At 42.9% G+C, this 24435-nt stretch overlaps 1 protein-coding gene across 3 annotated transcripts in view; it reads left to right on the forward strand.

Moving 5' to 3' along the window:
* Positions 1–24435, forward strand: part of LHFPL3 (LHFPL tetraspan subfamily member 3) — a 259588-nt gene that overhangs the window by 166268 nt on the left and 68885 nt on the right. For all 3 annotated transcript variants that reach the window (XM_069801798.1, XM_069801799.1, XM_069801797.1), the window contains exon 2: positions 9792–10028. In XM_069801798.1, coding sequence (XP_069657899.1) covers positions 9792–10028 — 237 coding nt within the window. The remainder of the gene's footprint in view (positions 1–9791; positions 10029–24435) is intronic.

Here is a 24435-nt window from a genome sequence, read left to right on the forward strand (position 1 = left end):
ATACATCAGAAAATGTACATCTTTGAAAGAAATTCAAGGCATTCCCCACAATTAAGTATGGACCTCTTCAGTCTAGTTAACTTGTTAGCTAGTTTCTTTAGCTTATCAAAGTTTGTCCCTCTGAAATATGCATTTTTTTAAACCCAGTTTCAGGATCATTTTTATTCATACTCTCATTTTATTTAAATTGAATTGACTCATGGTCACTGAAGGTAAGATTATTTTCAGCTCTTCCTTCTTTACCAAAACCATGTTTAAAATAGCTTCGCTACTTGGATCAGTAACTTGTGCTGAAACATCAGCTGTATAAATCTCAAGTGATGTCTAGCCTATGCCATTCATAATAGCACCTATTCTCCAGTCTGTCTGCTGTAGCCTACACTGTATTTATATTGAGTTTATTCATTATTTAAATCTAGTACATTTCAGTATGCTATGGTTTGATAAAGTTTGGCTAAAGACTAGGTTCTACAAAGAGAAGTTAACATTAAATTAGAAAGCTGTATCACTCCTCTGTGACAGCATTCAAAATAAACACTTTCAATAGTAAGTTTTGTTACCAAGCAAAGCCAAGCCAAAATTGCATTAGAAGGCTGTGATCTGACAAAAAAACAAAGATGCGATATAAACAAGTAGTTCCTTCATTACTTCTACAGTTCTTTTTCAGGAGACTCTAGCATGTGAGAAAAGTGGCTTTTGGATATCCCCACATAGTCAAACAACCTGGCAGCATGACGGTTGACTCCCAGGTCATGGCTCACTGAGCACATGCGTTTGCAAGCACCATTGTCACTCCTGTGATCTCTGGGCATAGACCTTCAGCTCATAACACACATTCTGTGGTACAAAGACATGTTAGAAAAACTCTGGTGGGCTGTGACACAGTTTTCATGTTATTTTAGACACTTTAAACAGAAAAATCAGAAGAAAAAAATTATTAGATCCCAGGGCCAGTGGACACCGCAGGAGGTGAAACAGTGTAAATGTAACTTTCAACACATACCTTCCTGTGGGCTTCTAGCTATACCACCTCCCATACCTGCTTCATTGTAAAGAATTATTTTTATCTCTTGTTGTATATAATTTCAGTTTACCCTTTTTTCATCAGTTAGTCATCTACCTCTGCTATAGCTGTTAGCAATTCGTTGCCATGACACTTGTAGGGATTTTTTGCCCACATGGTGATTAGGCCTGCATCCATTAATAGTTCCTGGTTTCCATACTTTTTCTAGACAAGGGACTATAAATACCTATTGCATATTACCATGGTTGGAACACCAGAAGTTGTGATCTTTCACAAGGAGTCATTGGGATGCACCTTGTGAGTCACCTGCCACACACCCATAAAAATCTATGATACTCTTACATTATTGTGGTAGATTGACCCTGGCTGGGCGCCAGGACACCACCAAAGCCACTTGAGGACTCCGGCCCACCTCAGCTGGACAGGGGAGAGAAAATATAACAAAAAGCTCTTGGGTCAAGATAAGGACAGGGAGAGATCACTTGCCAGTTATCATCACGGGCAAAACAGACTCAACTTGGGGAAAATTAATTTAATTTATTACCAATCAAAATCAGAGTAGGATAATGAGAAATAAAACCAAATCTTAAAACACCTCCCCTCCACCCCTCCCTCCTTCCCAGGCTTAACTTTACTCTTGATTTTCTCTACCTCCTCCTCCTGAGCAGCGCAGGGGGACGGGGAATGTTGGTTGGGGTCAGTTCGTCACACCTTGTCTCTGCCGCTCCTTCCTCCTCAGGGGGAAGACTCCTCACTCCTTCCCTGCTCCACCGTGGGGTCCCTCCCACAGGAGACAGTCCTCCACGAACTGCTCCAGCATGAGTCCTTCCCACAGGCTGCAGTTCTTCACGAACTGCTCCAGCATGGGTCCCTTCCACGGTGTGCAGTCCTTCAGGAGCACACTGCTCCAGCGTGAGTCCACCGCAGGGTCACAAGTCCTGCCAGAAAACCTGCTCCGTGGGCTCCTCTCTCCACAGATCTGCAGGTCCTCCCAGGAGCCTGCTCCAGCACGGGCTTCCCACGGGGTCACAGCCTCCTTTGGGCATCCACCTGCTCCAGTGTGGGGTCCTCCCTGGGCTGCAGGTGGAGATCTGCTCCACCGTGGACCTCCCTGGCTGCAGGGGGACAGCCTGCCTCACCATGGTCTTCCCCACGGGCTGCAGGGGAATCTCTGCTCCGGCGCCTGGAGCATCTCCTCCCCCTCCTTCTTCACTGACCTGCGGGTCTGCAGGGCTGTTTCTCTCACATGTTCTCACTCCTCTTTCCGGCTGCTGTTGCACAGTTTCCCCGCCCCCCTTCTTAAATACATTATCCTAGAGGTGCTACCACCATCACCAACTGGCTCAGCCTTGGCCAGCAGCAGGTCTGTCCTAGAACCGGCTGGCATTGGCTAAGTCAGACATGGGGGAAGCTTCTAGCAGCTTCTCACAGAAGCCACCCCTGTAGACCCCCACTACCAAACCTTGCCATGCAAATCCAATACAATAATCTTTATGCTCAAGCTAAGATAGATAGTTGTTGTACTAACTAAATTATTCATAGAACCGCATTAATCTCAAAGTTTAATTATCGTGGCTAATGATCAAAACTGGGAAGTTAAATGCTCCCATGATGATACAACCCCTCACAGAGTTTCTGTCTCTATCATATCAAAGAAGATTCTATCCATACATGAATCCAACATTTGAGGTCTAAAACTGGCCCCCTTAGTGCAGTAAAACGTCTCTTACAGTTCTTCCCTCAATTGACCTTAACTGAAGTAGATTGCACTCTCTTTGCTATTCTTTTCTACATATTTATAGCTTAACACATTCCTCACGTATAACATTACTTCACTTTCCCAGTTGTTTCCATCTTTCTGAACAGCTCATGTTCTTTAGTGCTTGTCTTTTGGAATGGCTGTTGATCAACAATATTTCTCTTATCCAGCTTCACATCTTGCAACAGCTGATCAAATTCTTCCATTTTGCTGTCTAAGCATAACTACCAGGCATCACAATATCTCCATTATCTGTCAACTCAGCCAGGTAATGGCAAGTCTTGTCTCCCTGACTGTAGCACCTACCTCGCTACCACCTTCCACAATATTATTTTCTTTCTTTGCTGTCCAGTCACTGAATATTTGGTCTTCTTTTTTTCCTTTTCTTAAAATCAGCATGGGAAATACTTGATATGTATATATATACTTACCAGATTTGGCATCAAAAAGCCAGTGCTCTAATAAGTCAAGTGGCCATAATTGTGTCAGATCTTTTATGTTATCACAGGAATGCAGTGGGAGGTTCTCCTTTTTCTCTCCCTTAGCTCTGTCTATAAATGTTCTTAATCCTGTGGAGAGGTTCAGGCTTGTCTACATTACCAAGTAAGATGATGCAAAATAAGACAATAAGTAAATTAAAGCAGTTACTGCTGAAGCCTCTCACATCCTCATCATATGGGGTTCTAGGCTTATACTTCAAATGAGAACTACTCTTGTCTCCTGGACAAAATGCCCCCATTATACATGTTGTTTGAAGCTTTCTGAAGGAAGATTAACCCACAAACCTTTGCTCCTTCACTTGCCGGGGTAGGGGGAGCGTCTTTGGACCTCTCTGGGAAGCTCTGCTTTTGTCCATGTCACTTAGATGAAAGTGGCATATCAGTGTCCTGGAGTAATTCCACAGGGCACCTCCCTTGTCCCACATGGGAGCCCAGGGCACAGAAGTCTAGATATGATTTTATCTTTCCAGCTCTCCAAGAACACTGTCCTTGAATCTTGAATTTCATGCCACTTTTCTCACCGGCTCTCTCATACCCAACAGCAATCACATGGTTAGCAACCCTATATGAGCACCACCAAGATATCCTGCTGCCAGAGACACTTTCAGCCTGCTTATGACACAAATTAACAGGCTGTGTCTTCTCCTTGGGGAGCCAGTTGGCATCTCTTTGAAGAACCTTCCCAAAGCCGAAGACTGGATCTGGCAGTCTTCAAACAAAGCACCAAATAAAAAGTCTTATATGGCATTTGCCTCTTTGTATTGCACAAGAACCATTTCAGGAAGGAAGCTTTGCGTGGTTCAAGAGCCTTCTTCTAGGCAGAGGTTTTGTGGTGGTGAAGCCCACACACTGAATCAGAATTTTAAGGTCCCCATCCAGCATTGAAGAACTTTTGGAAAGGAACTTCTAACCTGCTCCAAAAATAATCTGTTTTACATGTACCAGAACTGTTTCTGTGAGTGGAATCAGTAAATGGAGAGAATCAGGGCATTTGCTTCAAAATTGCACATTTGCTCCAAGCCAGAACATAAATGTAAACACAGAGAATTATTATCCTACTCATTAGTACAGTCCATATTACTCAAATCAATCTCAGCTGCATGGACGTGCAGCCTCTGTGTTCACTCAGAACTGTATTTGAGCCTATGTCTTCAGCCACCTCCCCTCACCCTTTCTTTCTTTCCCAGGTACAAGCTCCTGAAACACTGTAGTCCTAATGAATGTCCCCTGCCAGAATCCTCACCTTTCATTTTGCTCTGTCCTAGAAGTTCACTCCACCAAAATGGCTGGCAAAAACTCTATTCAATTTATTGGAGTTTAATGGGTCACTGTTTTTGTAAATAACATTTAGGAAAAAATCTGAAAACAAAGAACCTCTCAGTTTTTGGAACCATGGAGGCTTGGAGGCTCTTGCATGTGTGGGTATGGAAAGAAAATAGCTGGTCAGTGTTATTCCCATTCCATTTTTTTGACTCGTTTATCAGGAAACTTGCCATCATCACACTCTACATGCAAGCAAATTGGGTATGTTGTCAAGAAAAGAATGAAGATGAGAGAGGAGTCCTGCCAGCGGGAATTTCTCAGCACTGGTTTCCTGTATAACAGTCAGCCTTTTTATAAATAGAACCTCATTCCATGCAATGATATAGTATTAATCTATCACCATATTTGGCACAACCATAGGATCATGAACTACTTGCCTGCTAATTACCATTTGAGCTCATGCACAGAGCATGGGCTGTGATAATATTAGCTTGGTCAGAGTCACAAGTATGTCAGTGCCAACAACAATTCAGGGTCTGTTTCCAATCTCTGCAAGTGTCATATCTGCATCCTTTCGTCCCAGGAGGTAAAATCCTGGACTCCCTCTCTTAGTATGAATAATTTGTCTTGTCACTCAGAGCCCTAAAGGAAAACCATGTGGCAGTTTCTGTTAGCTGTTCATATGAGAAAAGAGCTTCTAAGAAGAGAAGTAAATGTATATCAGGCATGTTTAACTACTATTTATTAATTATTTTTTAAAAGCTTGAAGAGCTTCACCAGACTCCAGTATGTAGGAGAAACAATTTGTTACCCCATGTCTTGTAAGAAAATTAGAGGAAGGCCTGGAGGAAACCCAGGGCCGTTGTTACAAAGGCAGTATTCCTGCCAGGAGTTTTCTCAGGCAACCAAAAAGAAAACGATGTGGATATGATTCTTGTAAGTTTTACAGTTGCCCAAATAGTTCTGAATGGTGTCAGTGACACTAATCAGTCATTTATCAATTTTCCTCTGATGCTTCTCATGAAAGCTCTTGATGAGCTACAGAGGTCCTAGGCTGGGCTGTCTGCAGGCTCAAGAAGATGGTGCTAATCCGATGTATTCAGCTTACACACAGAAGACTGCCTTCAACCAATATAGATTTAACTTTTGCCTTACTTGAATCAAAAAGTCTGTAGGAACTGATGATTTAAGTCTTTTCATTCAATAGGTGAGCTTTCCAAATCCAAAAGTTTCTGAATTTATTAGAACTTGATAGTAGTAAAACAGTAGTAGCCTTTGTTACATTGCCATTTCGGTCACATTGCCGTTAGAGACAGTGGAATTTTAGAGAAAGATATGGGACGCATGTCTGTGTTATAAAATCATCTCTTAGCAGTTTCACTGAAATTGCATTAAATGGTTTCCATTTTTCAAATTTGTATAAAACTGAAAGTAATTTCCTTCTAGAGAAAAATCTTCTAATCCTCTTTAGAAGGATTAAAATGTAAAAATTCCTGGCAATACAAAGTAGATCTGTAGGAGGATTTTATACCTGTCTTTTTGTAGCTGATAAATGAATCATTACCTGTTTCATACTATTGAGCAAGTCTGTATTCTTAAAGGCATTCAGTGTAAAATATTCCCTCAGCAAGTGAGGACTCAAGGTTGACTAATCTTACTTATGTTAACCTCTACAGGTAAGGCATGATTCCTGCATCTGGACATGTTGATCAAGTAGTCATCTATTAGGAAGCATCTAAACTATAGGGAAAGGAGAAAATAATAATAATACCCCCTCTTTGATATCTGCCTTTATGCAAAGAGATCTACTCCAGCCACCATTTACCTGTGTGTCTTATTACCAAGAGAAGTCCAACAGCAATCAACAGAATGAGTCCAGAAAGTTAAGCAAGTATATCAAAGAGTGCAGGAACAGAATTCAGGAAAGATGAGTTAATTAGGAATCTGAGGAACACAGCTGGGAAGCTGTGCACTGAGTTCCTGAGATAAGGGCCCATATCTTTAATTACGTAGATGAAAAAGATCAAAGTTACATATTTTTAGGAAGTACTAAGAACATATGCTTGATGTGCTATGTAATAAAAAAACCACAGAGATGTAAGTATTTGCTAATTATTCATGCACAACTAGCAGAAAAATCCCAAATCTATTGATCATTAACTGTGCATTAAACTTCCTCTCATTTTGAGGACGATTAATAAAAGTAAAGTGGCTTTGGTAGTTGCTGTTACATAGTAAATCAAACTTTTGTCAACAGTTACCTGGGTAAATGTGGACATTTTCACAAACACCAGAAGCATGCAGATTTGCTACATCATTTCAATGGAGTCCCTCGCAAGTATGAGGGCAATGCTTATGTGTTGACTGCGAGAAATAATCTTTCTGGAAGTGTATGTAACCAGCTCAAGAAAGCAAATTATTGTACAGTTTGTCTCTAAAATCTTTGGAAGACGTTATGAAATTGTGTAAATGAGTTAAGGCAGGCAATAGGCAACTTACAATTTGTCCAACCCGCATGTTCTGAGTAAATCAGTCCTTATCTAATTGTCTTTGGTTTTAAGCCTAATTGTCCTTGAAAGTATTATAAGCTGTTATATTTTCACACAAATGAACAGCTCAGGAAGAATTTGTCAAATGCCTTAGGTGCAGCTTTTATTCTACGTCAGATGCTTTCTGCAGACATGCTTTCAAGGCTTTGTCTACAGCAATTGTGTAGCTGTCAAAAGAAAACTACCATCCTGAGCTCTGTTTTCACATCTCTTTTCCAGTATTTCACCATATTGATTCAATGCAGGTGTGGTTTTGTTCTGTGGGCATTAGAGGTATGTAAAACGACACTGCTTGTGCTTGTCCGGGAAAGACAAGAACTTGCTGCAATTCCCACAGCGACGGCAGCTCTTTGTTGCACAAGCTACTTGGTATATAAACTGTGGTTTCCAAACAGACTTCTGGCTCAACAACCATTTAAAAGGCTGAAAGCCACACAATGTATTTCTTTCAATTAGCGCATATACCTGCAATTTAGAATAATATTAAGACTTATAAAAGATGGTTTAGGATCCATTGTAGCTCATCAGCCATACTAAGAAAGAAGGGCTAATGCTGGAAATATGCTTGTTCCCGAGTTAGAAAAGACAGTACAGACAATTACTGAAAGCATATGGATTTTCTCATTCTCCTAAATGCAATAAAAACTGAGGAATGAGCCCATTCAACAGAGTCTTTATTTTTAGATTTTTCTTATTTTACTTAATTTTTATATGCTATCCTCCCCTACTGAAGATGCACCTATGCTGTTGCCCTGGCTAGTTCTGCACTCAAGTTGTTTGCTTCAGTGAAGCCAACAAGTTCGTCAGCATGACCAAGGGCTGCAGTTAAAAGAGTATCCATGTACTATTCCCATTACTCTGATAGGAAATGTGCCATGAGTACCCAACTGCTCTGTCCCCTGTTACCAACATGCCGCCTCCCTGCCAAAAATCAGTTCAAGTTGGACAGGACATCTGGAGACCACCTGGTCCATCACCCCACTCACAGCAGGGCCAACCCACACGGGGTTTCCCGGGGAGAGACATTGTCCAAAAGCAACAGGCAAGGTACAAGTCATGCCTTTGCTGTGCTCCTTCAGCTTTGCCCAGTGACAGTCCCTGCAGGCAGCGGGAAGCTGAGTCCTGTGCAGAAGCACACTCGGTCCAGTCCTATGAGATTGGCATATTGGCATGTTTTCTCAGCCCATGGATTTTCTCAGTTAGTGACTCAGTGTGGAGAGACCATGTAAGTGAAGATTCAGTGTATGGGTTTGCTTTTTTGTGTGTGTTTCTGTAATGATGTATCACCACCTCAGGACACAGCGTATCATCTCAGGGGCACAAGCCCTGGTGCTGCATCCCTGTCATGGTACCCTCCACCGCAAGGCACACACTCCAGTAGGAACTGGGGCAAACAACTGCCAAGGAGGCTGCTCCCCAGTGAGCACAGGATATGTGTCTGAACAGCAAGTCCTGTGCCAGCTCAAGGCTTTGGCCAAACCCGGACTGGTAATATGCTTGGGCAAGGGCTGTGACCATGGTCCAGAACCCAGTGGGGGCCACGCTTAAGGTCTCCATGTCCAAGAGCACCCACATCCCACCCAAGGTGTGGGTGGCCGGGCACAGGTACCTGTGTGTGTTCAGCCCTCACCCTGGAGCCGTCCAGGCAGGGGACATTACAGCAACTGCCGGCCAGTGGGCAAGACTGACCCTGCTTCATGTGACGGAGCACGTTACTTTTGAAAAAACAAACTTGTCACACCATTTTGCCTGGTCCACAAGAGCCACGTTGGCCCATGACACTACCTGCTGTCCCACAGCAGGGCAGTTTCCCTGGGAACCAAGGGTCAAAGCAAATTTCTGCTACTCAAAAATTAAGTTCAACCTTTTAGCAGTCACGCAGGCTGATGGAGGAGCACCCAAACAGCCACCCTTTGCCTCTGTTCTCGCCATGGTACAGCTGCCCCAACCCGGAGCAGCTGGTGGTCCATGTTGGCTGGCTTTCCCTGTGGGGAGAGGCTTTTCATTTCTCTTGGTGTTAAAAGGATCAGCACTTTTTTGAGTTTGAGATGTCATGTGTTGATTCCTCAGGTAAACCAGATCAGAAGTTGACAGCAATGTTGACAGCTTATTTTTCCTTCCAGAACAATGTCATTACTTGTGCTTTTGAGGAGTACAAACCTTATGCATAAAACATATTTCAGTTAAAGGGGTACTGCCAAATGACAAAAAAAAACCCCCTTGCTATTACCTATGTGTGTTACAAGCACTTAGATTACCAGAAATGATAGGTATATTTTTTCCTCTATTTTTCTCTATAGTTTGTTTGCCTGACCATTTGACAGTAATCCGGTGTCTCCTTTGAATATCCAGGTTATTAATAATTTTCCCCTCTTTTTTTTTGTGTGAGCCTTTCATGTTACAATGAAGAAATTGGTCTCACCAGGAAAATGTGATTGTACTGGTACAAAAACTGGCCAGGGATTCAGGATGCATCTTTTTCTTTTAAAGCAAGGTGTGCAATTGATGTTGTATCTTAGGTTTTTATATTAAACACTTAATCACAGCATATAATTCTGTGACTTGTTTTTAAGTAACCTAGCTTTGAAGCTCAGGATGAAAAAGTGTGTTGCTTTAATGATAACTGTGTAGGTTCTCATCAAAATGAAAGTTTGGTCTCATTATCCCATTGTTCTCCTTTTCTTTTTTTTTCCAAGCTGCCTGTCTCGTCCTGGGTTGTATGATTTTTCCTGATGGCTGGGATTCAGATGAGGTAAAACGGATGTGTGGTGAAAAGACAGACAAGTACACGCTGGGGGCTTGTTCAGTCCGCTGGGCATATATCCTGGCGATTATTGGAATCTTGGATGCCCTGATCCTCTCATTTCTGGCATTTGTGCTTGGCAACAGACAAGACAGCTTGCTAGCAGAGGAGCTCAAGTTGGAAAACAAAGGTAGGACTGCTTTAGAAACACTATTATTGGGTGGCCTCAAGAGCACTTGCTTAAAAACAATGATTGGTTTAATTTTATTTTATACTTAGAAGTTGGCATGCTGGATTGCTTCCTAAGTTGCTGGGAAAGAAGAAATGCAAGGGGCAGAGGAAGTTTTGTTTTTCATCCTCCAAAATCTAAGAAAGCTCGAAATTGCCACAATTGTTGCACTATGCATGACTTTTATCCTTAACAGTTTTTAGAGCTGTACATGGGATGTTTTTGTGTTACCCACTTGTACATTATTTCATTAGCATTTAAGTTTCACTATCTCCATCTTTTTCTGTAAATCATGCAAGATTTGTTCATTTGGTTCCTTTAAGATTTTGCATTGTAATATGAATGGCTGTAATATGGCGTATGTGTTAGCACAGTACACAATAAGGGGGGAGTGTTGATTTGGGAGATTGGCAATGAGCTATGTAATGGGACCGCCTATACAGCAAGGCACCGGTGGACTAAGGATCAGAGCCAGGAATGACGAATCCTAGTTCTTGTTTGATTGTGTTGCTTTGAGCTCATTAGTCAGCTCACGGGAATCTAGGATGCTGTAGTAACTGAATATTCATGCAGTGGGTTGGGAGTAAAACACATTTCTAGATTAAGAACACGGAACTGTCTCAGGCCAGTAGTTTATCACACCGTTGCGAGAGGAGAGATGCTGTTTGGTGAGCGTGTGCAAGCCTGGCTGATTTCTACACCCCTTCCCCTTGTGCTCCCCCAGCATCCACAGCTGTGTATCTAATGTGACAGATACCGCAGAGGGCATGTCCCTGCCTTGTCTTTTTAATGGGCCTGTTGTCCCTGCATCTGTCTAATCCCTTCTGAACCTGCTGATACTGTCGGCTTCTGCAGCACTGTGTGGCAGCAGGTTTCTGAAGCTCACTACTGACTGCTAAAGAAGTACTTTCTTTTATCTGTTTCAAATTGATCCCCTACTAGTTTCACCAAGTGTCCCCAAGTGCAGGATTCTGCATTCAGCTCATCTACCACCTTTGTAATTTTGTAGGTTGCTTCTAATAATAGCAAAGATACTAGGAGCCCTTCACCACTGGATTGGAAATCAAAAGTGTTTGGAAGCCTGTGTTGTACAAAAATAGCTGGTCTCAGTCCTGCTCCACGAGGACCATTATCCATATATCTGAAAGCACATTGGCCCTAGCTTGCTGAATTGCAGACAGTCAGCACACTCAGCCCAAAGATAAATGGACTTGAAGATTAAACTTCACATACGATTTCAGACCTGGTTAGAGCCTACTAATGCTGTGGGTTAAGGAAAGTGTATGTTGCTTGCAATTGCATGTGTACATCTGTCCTGCAGGTAAACTGAAGGCATCAGTTTCAAGGACTGTCCCTGTGGGCCTTTTCTGTAAGGGTAATATTCATCTGCATTTGAAAATTAAAATACTCATCAGAAGGGCATTCACAGCTATGCCACAAGTGCTTTTGGCATCAGCACTGTGTCTGATTTGTCTGTACCATACAGAGCTTATGAACCCAAAAACTACTTTTATCAAAGAACCTCATCTGTTTTGGCACCTTATGAGCAAAAAACAGCTTCTGGAGACTCATCACCTCTCATGTTGTAGGCACAAGCTCCTGCCAGAACATTTGGTCCTCAGCATGTCGGACAAAATCATTCAGCAGCTCATTTTCCTTGGATTAAGCACAGAAATGTACCACACCACCAGCTTCAAAGGAAACCAGAACTCAGCAAAAAGGGACCCACCCCACTTTGTCCTTCACAGTCAAGCCTAAAGTTCACTAGTTTTTAAACTGTCTTTCAAACGAAAAGAAAAAGAGGCAACCTGTCTTCTAAAAAGGACATCATCTCCCCCCCCTCTTCACAAAAAGCTTCTGCTAAGCAACAACGAGGCAAGTCTACATCCCCCTGAAGCCTCCTGGCATTTCCACACCCGCATGTGGTGCTGCAGCCCCAGAGGAGTTCCAGGAGACCACGGTGAGAGCATGGGTGGGCACCACTGCCCCTATCAATGATGGGATCAGGGCAGGTATCAGTGCCAGCAGAGCACCAGCTCTCCACTTTGCTGGCCAGAAATCAGTCCTTCTGGCCTTTTGGATGCCAGGAAAGCCTGCCTGCATCCTAGTGAGCAAATGTCCTACCGAGACAACAAGGCACGAGCGCGTCGTTCCCTCCAGTGGTCTCTGATCTCTGTACAAAATGGTCTGCAGCTTGCTGTCTCCCATGCTGTGCTGATGGGGCAGGGCTTTGGGGCATGGTCCCTGCAGACCAGGGAGGGGTTTCTGCCCAAAAGGCTGCACTCCAAAGCAGGCACTGGATATATAGGTAGTACTCAAGCATTTTTGCAGCTAGCAGTCATTTGACTGTGGATGCTGCCCACAGTGTTTAGGAGAAAGCTTTGGGGTTCATATGGCCAGGATTGTGAGGCAGGTTTTGTAATCCTGGCAGTCACTGTCTGCACACTCAGGTTACCGGTTTGGGGCAGTGGTCTGTGGTTAGAGAGGGTGTTGATTACTTACACCATAATGATGAGGAAGCTGGTAGAAGATTAGGGCCAACACTTGTCCTTGAGTTGGCACCAAACAACCTCCTGTCTGTACCCCTGGCACACACTGTACGTGCATGAGGGTTTTGACACTTACCCCATAAACTATGTCCCCATGGTCTCTTTTGGGAAGAGATACTGGAGAAATACTCACCAGCATTAGGCCACATGTAAAGTATCCATGCGTCTCTCGGAAATGGTCAGGATGTCAAAATACTGAAGTATGCAAATATCACTAACATGACTCCCATATAGACAAGAAGGTAAGACTAAGCATATAAGCAATCCCATCCTCAGCCTCTCCAGCTACTCTGACAATGTGAAGTCAAAGCCCTCATAACAAGAAGCCATGAATATTAAACACCCTCCATCCTCACTTACAAAAGGTCTGCTTCCAGACTTGTGCTGGCTCCTGCTTCCAGATTAGCAGGTATGGATGAGGAGCATCCTCAAGGAGGAGTCCCTGGGCTGCTGCAGTCTTCCAAGGGGCAAAAGATGTGGCCTGATGGTCAAGGCTGTCCTTTGGATGGGAGCGCAGGGAATCCTTCCCCTTGGTGGTGGTGATGTCCTCTGGTCACAAGCCTGGACATCCCATAGGCTGTGATAAGTAAGGTGTCCCCTTAAGGGACAGTCGTGGCTCCATCGTGGCTTTCTGGGAGAATGTACCAGGGAAGCAACAAACACTGTACCTGAGAGGAACCTCTGCTTGCCCTGTCAGCTCTTCCCTGCTGCTGAGGCTTTGCCCCACGCAAGTAGGTATTATTATGCAGTAGCTCAGCAGAGGGGAAGAGACAGTAAATCAAGTATAAGAGCCACAACAGTGTTCATTTATGTGGAAAAACCTTCAAGAACAAGAAATTATTAGGCAATGATCAGACAGCTGGGCAGCTGTTTCCTTAATCAGGTAATAGTTCTGTCTGGAGGCTTCCTTGCAGATCAGCTCCCACAGGCTCGTTAATGAGAGTCTGCAGTGCCTGTGCAAGTACCTGGCACCACAGCTGTTTCTGAGCGTTGGTGACAAGGAAACAGTTAAAAGTATATGAAATGCAACAGGATGGTAAAAAGGTGAGAAAATTGCAGAAAAAGAGCAAGGTGTGCTTCTCTGTAGACTTACCATGCTGAATTGTCCACCTGCTCCGTGCTTTTGATGACTACAGTTCTGTATATTTACATAGGTTAATCAATGCTCATAAGTAAGAAATTTGACTGTTAAAATTATTCATGGCAGAAGAAGGCCGTATTCTTGCCATAAAAGAAAGTTTCCTTTTTCACTATGTGATAAAAATAATGCTTACTCATTTCTTATTTGCTTAGGTGTGAGAGTAAATACCATGTGGGTTTCACATCTGAGAAATATAACTCATGTTTAGCAGACTTTCTTCAGGTTATAGTCTGTTTAATGCAGTTTCATAATCATGCAGATTTTACAAAACAATCCATACCTTTTTCATTTTAGAAACTGCCTTTTGAAGAAAAAAAAGGTATTTCTAAAAAGACTTCCACATTATGTTTATGCCATTAGCAAAAGGAGGGGAGAGAACAGTATTACATGTTTTTCTTTAATTTATAGGAACTAATGGTAATAACTTAAAGGCCTCTATGTTATTAAACTAATGGCATGCAGGGTGATAACGAAAATAGTCGAATTCATCTTAGCTTTAAGCTTCATCAACACCATTTTGACTGAGCCATCAACATCAGGCATAGACCTTGATGTGTTGTGTAATGACATAATTTAACATTTTGAATTGTAATGTCTTAATGACATAAAATTAAAGTTCTGGCCAAAGGGTGAAGAGACCAAATGAGAAGTTCCCAAAAGAAATTGAGACTGCAAGGCAATTACTTTTATGGTAGAAAGTGGTAATATGGTCTGCCTTATGAGTGATAAATACAAGACCATTCAGAAGAAACTATCCTGTTAAGTAATATCAGTCAGAGCAGGTGGACGATGCACTTTGTGGACAGCTGTGGCTTTTCTGATGGATAGAACAGCTTCACAAGGTGTTTATGTTTAACATTTGACTCATCTTTGGGGCCCATATGGTCACAGATAAGCAATTTCCACTAAAGATTTCCCGGAGTTACAAGCATAGGCTGAAATAGATAAAAGGAGCCAGGAGATTTAAAGTATTCATCTACCTTGCAGTGATTGCAGCTCAGAATCAAACTACACCACATTGCTCCCAACAGCCACATTGTCGAGAGCTTGTTGCAGAGCTCAGTGCTGGATACCCAACCCAGGACTTGCCAGTTGGTTGACAATTACACCCTCATTATTCTCCATACCGGTGCTGTCGGGGCCTGATCCAGATTGTTGAAGGCTGGCTCTGTACATCTGCATGAGCGGCAGTCATTGCAGAATAAACACGGTTAAAGACAGAAGCTAAGGGGAAGTTGTTTCTTGGTGACAAAGCAGTTTTCTGTAAAAGAAAAAAAAAATAGTCTTGCACAGAGATTTGTGGACCTTTGGCTAGAGAATTGTCTTCTGTAAACAAGAATAGTCTACCCACATGATTGCTGCTGCAACAGAAAACCATCTGCAAAAGGACTAGTATCTGAAGGTGAGTGACAGGAGACTAGCACTTGTCCAACCAACGGGCTACATGACAGAGTGTGTATCAGCTGTCATTCTTTGAAAGGAAAATAGCTCAGGTCACAATGCATGTGCAAACTGCTGCAAAATTGCAAAGCCCTGTTTATCAGCATGTAGTTCTCATGGCATACACTCACAAACATTCAGGCTAACTTGTTCAAAATTAGGTAAATTAACATGAATATTGATATCTGATTTAACTTTTCACATATAGCTACAATGCTAAAAGAATTGCCAACAGCCCTGGTAGTAATAAAGAGTACAAATCCGGTCAGAACACCATGTATACCCATGTTCTCTATCCGATAAAATTATATAGTCCCTTTTTTGTAAAGCTGTGTACCCCCTGACTCCTCCTGATACATAACAAGTCAGTGTATGCACCTTTTCATTTCAGTTAGCATGTACTTTTCAAAAATAAAAAATACTTTCAAAAATAAAAAATACTTTCAAAAATAAAATGCAGGATTTCTGTTAATCTCTTCCCTTCTTAGACTGGTATTTTTCTTCATGTCTGCTAGTCTCTTCCCATCCTTCCTTTCTAAACAGTTCAAGAGTTACCCACTTCAGCCTCTTGCTGCTTTAGTGTGGCTCCATGTTCAAAGCACTTAAGGTGACTTTGAACTCAGAACCAACTTTACCACTTGAATTTCCATTTGAGAAGGGAGAAGTGGAAGAAACTCACTGGGGAGTGATCTCTGACGGATTGCTATAGACAGCCCACCACATGCACTTGCCAGGCTGCAGTTGGCCAGAGGAAGCTGGAACTACGTCAAAAGGTTTATGCTTTTGCCTCAAAGGAGAAGTATTTAGGTACCCTGCTTTTCAGAGGCAAAATCAGGCTCTTCTTTGAAGCCCACAGCCATAGGTTCCAGGTTGGGAATTCCTGGCCTTCATTTCTAGCTTCAAAACATGATTCTTTGCCATGTTAGCCAAAAATGAAGTCTTGTCACAGCTGTGAAGAGTTCACATGTTCTCTTTCAGCTTCAACCAACAAGTGTCTCATCTATCATAGCAGCACTGCAATTAGCTCCAGTTGTTAATTTCTTTGTTTAATTACAACCTATTTTCCTTCAGGTATCACCTCCACAATGAGCTACAAGGAGCTCTGAATATAAGAACAGTAGGCAAGTAGTACAAGACTTATTTCATCTAGAAACCTGCGACTAGAAACGGAACTAACATACTTTTTTTTAATAAAGTTTTTTCCCTAAAATTTCCTTCTTTAGATAATGGTGACCATTTGCCTGTGATTTCAGCTATGTAAATAACATTTTAAAAAGAGAAACTATAAAGATAAACATGGAGATTTCATTGTGGTGACATCAGAGGGAACTTCATCTCTCCAGGATGAAGATTCTCTTAGCACTGCCATGGGATCTATGCCCAAGGTATGAACTTTCATCCAAGGACTGGATCGAAATCCAGGACTTTCCTTTGCAGTGCCTTAGTGTCATGCACTCTCTTGGCCAGCGTGGATTGAATTCTGTCACACAAAGCAGAACAGCTCCAGTCTGAGGATTTTTGGGACCCCTCCTTCACAGCAGTCTACAGTATTTTGTGTAGGACACTGTTGTTGGAGATCAGAGATGGAAGTCTGAGAACCTCCAACTTGAGGAGAGAACCTCCTCAAACTTAGGCAGGCAGAAAATCAAAGTATTTTCAAGGTTTTAGTAGAAATGGAGAGGAAGAAACAGGGAATAAGACTAGAAGTCAAGGTTCTTCAACACAGACTTAGAAGACACTTCAGGTCTTCCTTTTGAAAATGTCTACTTTTGTGTTTACGGGCATGCGAGAAGCACATGCGTGGGCATGTGAGAAGCTACTTAGATTTTTGTACTGGTATTGAGTGGCAGTAAGGCAAAAGCCCTGGAGCGGTGTTCAGAATAGCTGAGTTTGATTCCTGGTTGTCTTACTGACCTTGGATCTAGCATTTGATTTCTCAATTTCTCTGTCTTTTAAATGGGGGGGAATAAGACTGACTTTGTTGATAAGGGATGTTGTGGTTCAGCAATGGAAGGCAAATTAGGAAAGCTGGATTGTGGTGGAATTATTATTAAAGTCTGTATTCTGAGAGTAAGCCTTGATAAAAGTGTTTTATCAGGGAACTACTTTACCAGTGTGCTAAGTGATGGTACTCTTAAGGGGAGGCAAATGAGGCATCAAAACTAAAAGTCGAAAGCTGATTAAAACACCTTATTAAATAAAGGTCAATCTCGCAGTAGTGCTGATTGATATATCAGCTGATCCAACAAGTTCCTTTCCAGCTCTACTTTGTATAATGAGAAAGTAAAATTAGTCTTAAGCATATGCATTAATTACTTAACTGAAGAATTTGGAGACGATGAATAAAGAGTCCTAGTTCCCCACTGATTAAGGACAGAAAAACATGGTGAACTGCTTTCTGTCTCATAGAAAGATGGATCCCACTTGCTGTTATACTCTGTAAGGAGTCTCATACAGTAGCTCGGTTACAGAAATTATCACTCCATTTAATGAGCTCATGATATGAGGGACTGAGTATGGGGACTTAAAAGCATGCTGGTAGCAAAAAGCTAGGCAGCCTCAAAAATCGCTTCTTAAATGGTATAGGGGACTCACTGCATTGTATGGGCTCTGTGCTCAGCTGAAAAATTCTGTAGGGCAGCAAGGCACAGACGGGTTGAGCATGACGAAGCAGAGTGACATGATGCGTGGGAATGGGGGGTGAAGTCATTAGAAAGTGCTATCACAAGCTAAAACAAATCTTCAGGCTGGTCTAGACAAGTCCATACAAAGCCTGGACAGATCTGGAGGTCTGTGTTGTTAACTTAAAACAAAGCCTATGGCTTGTTGCAAGCAATACCATATTTAATGAGCTAGAAAGTGACAAGTCTGACTGTGCCATCACTAGTAGTTGCATTAGAAATGGTGTTTTGAAGCTTGGACAAAAAATCAGAGATATTTCACAATACATAGATATATAAAAGGGAAGTGGCACATATTTGATTCTGCGTAGGGCTAGTCACACACAAAGATCATCATAGCCCACCATCCACACCTTCTTCTCTACTGATAGAAATCACGTTTTTAGGAAGAACAGAAGAGAACAGGAGAGTTCGTAACTCAGATGTTCTTGCATGAATGTTTTTGGGCAAAGTGTTAATGTAGACTAAAAAATCAAGGCAGGTTTGTGCCCAAGAATCTGGACTGTGACTGGGAACAACTGATCTATGAGGACTTTTCTGCTGCCCAGTCCAGCCTGCCATTTCAGAGAGATGCCGGGGCTGTCCATATGTTCACACCAGCCCTAATGTCTTGTCCTTGCACACAGAGGAAGCCTGTAGAACTGAGGTGTGATTGTTCTGTGTTTAAGTTCCAGCAATTTTCTTGAAAATCCTTCTCATTATTTAAAAAGTCATTAGTTTCATTATCTCATTTCCACTGTGAATTTGTTTTGACTCTTCTTCAGCAGTTTCATAAAGCCAGAATAATTTTCTACCTGCAAGCAAAACATCTGAAAAAAAAATACAGGTAACCTCTGCCTTACTGGGCATAGTGTCAACAGAAACAAAAAGGATGTTGTCAGAAGCTTTAGAATAAAGAAGCTATCAAAAAATCCAAATGAAAGCAAGGCAAACAGCCCTGTTTTCCAAACTGTCGTGGTTTAAGCCCAGCTGGCAGTAAAGCACCATGAGGCCACTCGCTCACTCCTCCCCACCGCCCTGGTGGGATGGGGAGGAGAAAATATAAGAAAAAGCTCGTGGGTCGAGACAAGGACAGGGAGAGATCACTCACTGATCATGGTCATGGGCAAAAACCAGACTCAACTTCGGGGAAAAAAAAATCAGTTTTTTGTTACCAATCAAATCAGAACAGGATAATAAGAAGTAAAACCAAACCTTAAAACACTTTCCCCCACCTCTCCCTCCTTCCCAGGCTCAACTCCACTCCCAGTTTTCTCTCCCTCCTCCCCCAGAGTGGCGCAGGGGGACAGGGAATGTGGGTTGGGGTGGGTTCCTCACCCCTTGTCTCTGCCGCTCCTTCCTCCTCAGGGGGAGGACTCCTCACTCCTCCCCTGCTCCACCGTGGGGTCCCTCCCACGGGACACTGTCCTCCATTAACTTCTCCAACATGAGTCCTTCCCATGGGCTGCAGTTCCTCACAAACTTCCCTGGCGTGGGTCCTTCCCGCGGGCCGACCTTCAGTCACAGCCTGCCCCAGCGCAGGCTTCCCCAGGGAGCGGCGGCCATCTTGGGGGGCATCCACCCCCCTGCTGCGGCGTGGGCTCCTCTCTCCCCGGGCTGCAGGTGGGCATCTGCTCCCCCGCTGCCCTCCGTGGGCTGGGGGGACACAGCCTGCCGCCTGGTCTCCCCACGGGCTGCGGGGGCAGCCCCTCCTGCCCTCCTTCCTCCCTGCCCTCGGGATCCGCAGAGGGGTTCCTCTCCCATCCCAATCCCCTCCTGGCTGCAGGTTCCCCCTCTGAAATCCGCTCTCCCAGAGGCGATACCGCCGTCGCTGATGGGCTCGGCCTGCGCCAGAGCCGGCTCCGGCTCCCAGCTGGGGAAGCTTCCAGCAGCTTCTCACTGCTGTCCCTGCAGCCCCTTCCCCGCCACTAAAACCCTGCCACACAAACTCAATACACAAAGTTATACCCAATGAGACATATAAGTCGTATCTAATGAGATATTTGAGATATCTGGCTTTCTGGTTTCTGTTACAGGTAGCATCTAAGACCCCTTATTACAGTAACAAGCAAAAGTTGATCTGTTTGGTGCTGGCAGAGTAGCTTTTCTCTATTTACCCAGTCATTATTATATTGCTTTATTCTAGAACCTTGAAACTGATCCTATTGTTTCTGGACTACTTCCAGAGTTGATCTGCACTTTCTGTTGAGTGCCTCGTCCTCTGAATGACAAGCTTGGTGAACTCCAGTTTGTCGTTCCCACTGACCTCTCCCTGGATGCCTGGGAAGCCTGGCCCTGGGAAGGCCCAGACTAGGGCACCCATGTGTTTTAGTTCCTTGGCTCTGGGATGACCCTACAAGGCCCAAGTCTGCTGTGGCTGAAAGTTCGGGTTCTGCTCTTGGCTGCCAAGATCTTTGTCTGTTGACTTTGATATGTCTGTACAGTTTTACTTGATACAATACCAGAAAACAGCAGTGGAAGAGGAAACAGAGACGTGATATTCTTGAGCAATATTGCACTCAAGATTGCTGTAGGTCTGTACTAACTTCATTTGCTAGAAAGGAACACAATAGGTGGCAAGTAAAATTATAATCCAAAGATGTTTTGCCTATCTCTTGTATCTAGAGGATATGTTTTTTCTTAATTCATGTTTTTCAATGAAATAAATAAATTTGCTCATAGCACATGGTCCATGTTATTATGTATAGTCTTTCAGGCATTTGGCATGCAAGCACTTTAGCTGTCAGAAATATTTTTATGCACCTACTTCAAGAGCATTTAGCATGAAATGTACTCTACAGACATGGTAAAACTGAAAATAGAGGTTTAGTTGCAATCCCGTTTGACTAAATGTATTTACAACACCACAGCACATTTGATTTTACGAACACCTTCACCTTAGTTTTGTAAATCAAAAAAATTTCAGGATCATAATGAGCTGGCATGAGGATGTCATTGCACAAAGTTATTTACCTCAAAATGCTCTTTCATCTCAAAGCACTTGCACCCTTCTAGGTGTCAGCGTTTGACACAAGACAGACCATTGTTCAGGTTCCTGTATGCTATTTCCCTCAGGTCCTGCCTTCTGATGTTCCCAGTTGATTCTCTCCTCATCACCAAGTGTATTGTTCCTGTCCAGTACATGCATGCTGAAACCAAAACTCACTGCTCTTTGTATAACGCCGTGTCTGATAAGAGGCTGAAACGATCAGCATGATCATTTAAACTACTCTCATATATCACAGAGGCTGTGGGATGGCCTGAGTCCTCTCCAGTTTATCAGCACTGCATAAATTGTGGATTCAGAGCTGGACACTCTTCCAGGAGTGGTGGTGACTGCCATACCCAGAGCTGTTATAACCCCTCTACTTCTCAGCATTTCCTTGTCTGCAGCCAAGACTCTCAGTAGCCCTTCTGTGTGCCAGCACATCTCACATTCAGCTGACTTTCCACATGCTCTCTGTCAGTGTGTGGATGTATTTCTTGCTCCTTGACGTATCATTTTGCCTCAGGCTATGCTCATAGAATGAGCCATTTGCTAACACACATGAAGACTTCTTTGGTCCTTTTCACCATAGCTGCTGAGAGAGAAGGAAAATGGACATTGCCTCTGGCTCCCAGCAATCTGGAGAAAATCTGGGTGTTGTAGGTCTGTCTCCTCCTTCTTCCTCCCTAGAAGGAGATGAAAAAATGTGAAGAAGAAGAGGAGACCAGGATCCGCTTTTCTACATGTGTGCTGAATTCAGACACAAAAGCACCCCAACATAAGCCCTATTCTCTGAACTAACAGTGTCGGGGCACTTTTTGCCTCCCTATGACTTTGTTTGCATTCCTTCCCCACTCTTCCAAGGGTTTCATAACCTCTTACTGCACTTGGACAGCTCAGTCAATAAAGGTAGCTCTTTACAGTATGAATACTCCCCACTGTCTGGTATAGCTGAAGACCCTGAATGCCCACTGTAGGGTCTAATAGGTGGACAACCATCTTGAAATACCAAGTAAATCCACCAGCATTGCTACCAGCAATTAGGTGTAAAGGTAGATAATTTCTTGCTTCTGAACACAGAGGCAATCATTTAGCTGTACTTTTTACATTTCTACCATAATAATATATGTGAAAGATAAGCACACATTGGATAAGAATTGAGAAAAATAGCAGTGTTATGTAAATGCCTGCTGAAATGGATGCATCTGGAATCTCTGCAGAGTACAGTAGTTCAGTTATTTAGTGGTTACTTCAAAAAGAGCTCATGCAGAAACCAGATTAGATTGGCATAGCTAAAATGGACTCATTTTATGCAAAATGCTTACTACTATTTTTTTTTTTAAGTAGATTATTGAACCAAAATCTTCAAAACTTTTCCACTGGGCATGTTGGACATGATTATGCGGGGGCGGGGGGGTCATCCTGTTAAATCAGTGGGAATTTTAGAGGGTGGGAGTAAATTGAATCTGTTAGAGCAATTCATACACTTTTTAAATGGTCATGAATCTTACTTATACTAATCCTTGAGCACAGAGTTTCAAACAACATTTTTCAGATGTTTTAATGTTTGATGTGTATCAAATACATTCACATTTCCTTTGAAGAACTATCATAACACTCTGACAATAACAACTGGCTGACCCCTTGCAAATAAAACTCTGATAAAGCAATAAAGATCAGACATCATATATCCTACAGAGACAAATATTGGTCTACTAGAGAAAGTGGAAGTGTACTAGAAATCATTCAATGCATTTCAAACATTAAGGAGAAGAAAACATTGTCAAAGAGTTGATTGGAAATTCGGTACAGAAGCCATGCTGGCAAAGTATAAAAGTGCCATACTTAGGAGAACAGCCACAAAAGCACAGTACTTGCATCCTTAATCAAAATGCTGGATTTGGCACCATGGAAATAAGTAATGCCAAACGGTTAAGGAGCAGCTTTTCTGAGGAGAATAAAAATTTGTATCAGCGTTAAGGCTGAATTTCTATGCCCTTTCAGAACTAGCCTCCAGCATCTAATTGTTGAGTTTAAAATGATAGCTGAAAACCTCTGAGCATTCACTGTCATGTGGCCTCAGCACTTCCAAGCAGAGACGGTAGCTATCTAAAGAGCAAAACTGCCCTCCATTGTTCTGCCTCAGTTTTATAAGTATGCTCCCTGCTGTTCTGTAGTTGTTAATTCTTAGCCCATATGGGCAAAGATGACATGTTATTAAGTACAAGAAATCTCCCCATATAACCATCAGCCCAACTATTTTCCTGAAGAGGACTGACAAGCTTATCTTAAATAAATCCCTAAAAGGGCTCTGTGAAATGATTAGAAGTCGTATGTTTACAATGATGCCAGAAGATCAGCAGGTTTATACACTGATCAATCATTTATACACTAGTGAGCAGCTGGCATCCGAGGCTGTGTCTGCTCATCTATCAAGCAGTTCTCACAAAGGTTAGAGGGAGTAAAGTTGTACTCGGACACAAATATAGGTATAAAAATGTTCTAAAAATGCTAAGTATTGAGGATTACGGCATGAACTGATAGGATTTCGTATTTCAGAATGATTTTATATAAGATCCTGATCACAAACAATTTGCCAAGGTGTCACCTTCTTCCCTAAGCCCTGCTGAAGCCCATCCATTGCTTTTCAGTGCAGTTAACGTCCTTGCAGACAGATAGAGAGTATGTGCTCACCCAACATGTCTCAAAAAACTTCTGTGGGCAGGGTAGTATTGACCTTTGCCCTCTGTACTACGGAAAGTGTTTTTGAAAGAACAACCTGGGAACCGCTGGAGAAGCTGGAGCTGAGTGCAAAGAGGAAGTCCAAAGGTTACTGCTTGGGTCTCTGGTTCTCGTAGGGTGTCCACTTGGGAAGGGACCAATTCTCCCCATTTCTAGGCAAAGACTAGATCAGACTTAGTGAAGAAATATGAAAAGAAGTCCAGGAGGGGAAGCTCATGGTGCTGTGAGGTCCAGCAGGAAAACAGACCAACCAACAGTCTGGGTCCTGTTGGTTCACCTGAAAGGGTTAGTGGCATCTTCATATTCTTTCCCTTTCCACCCAAATCCTTACTTTGTGCCTATGGATGTGAACGCACATGCTTTCAATGGTGCCATCCTCTCAGCTTCTGTGCTTATAACTTCACAGAGTGCCTTCTTTAGCATGCTCTTACAAGCTTTGAAGCGTAGATGTTTGTACATGTACGAGTATCGGGAGCATGCAGGACCCTTCAGAGCACTGGGAGCACAGGGATAGTTACCATGGCAGGGAAATGGGGTAAGCACTGTGAGAGATCCTGGTGGCCAGTGGTGTCAGTTCCCACTATGGCACACTATATGCTACTTAGATTCTTTTTTAATATTCTGGAGCGACACCTAAAACCCATCAGGTTAGCTCAGCACCATCTACCCCTGCTAAACCTGCATCACATTTTGTCCCATTATTTTTCAGAATATTCTCGAAAGCTCTGCATAGCATTGAAATCACAGTTATCAGCCTATGTTTGTCTAGACCTATAGTTAGGTGGGCTTCTGACATAAATTAAGGCCCTCAACAAAAAGTTGCAGAGAAAGTATCATCTCTTTCAAACTA

This window comes from Haliaeetus albicilla, chromosome 14 (genome assembly GCF_947461875.1).
Source record: "Haliaeetus albicilla chromosome 14, bHalAlb1.1, whole genome shotgun sequence".
Classification (NCBI taxonomy): Eukaryota; Metazoa; Chordata; class Aves; order Accipitriformes; family Accipitridae; genus Haliaeetus; species Haliaeetus albicilla.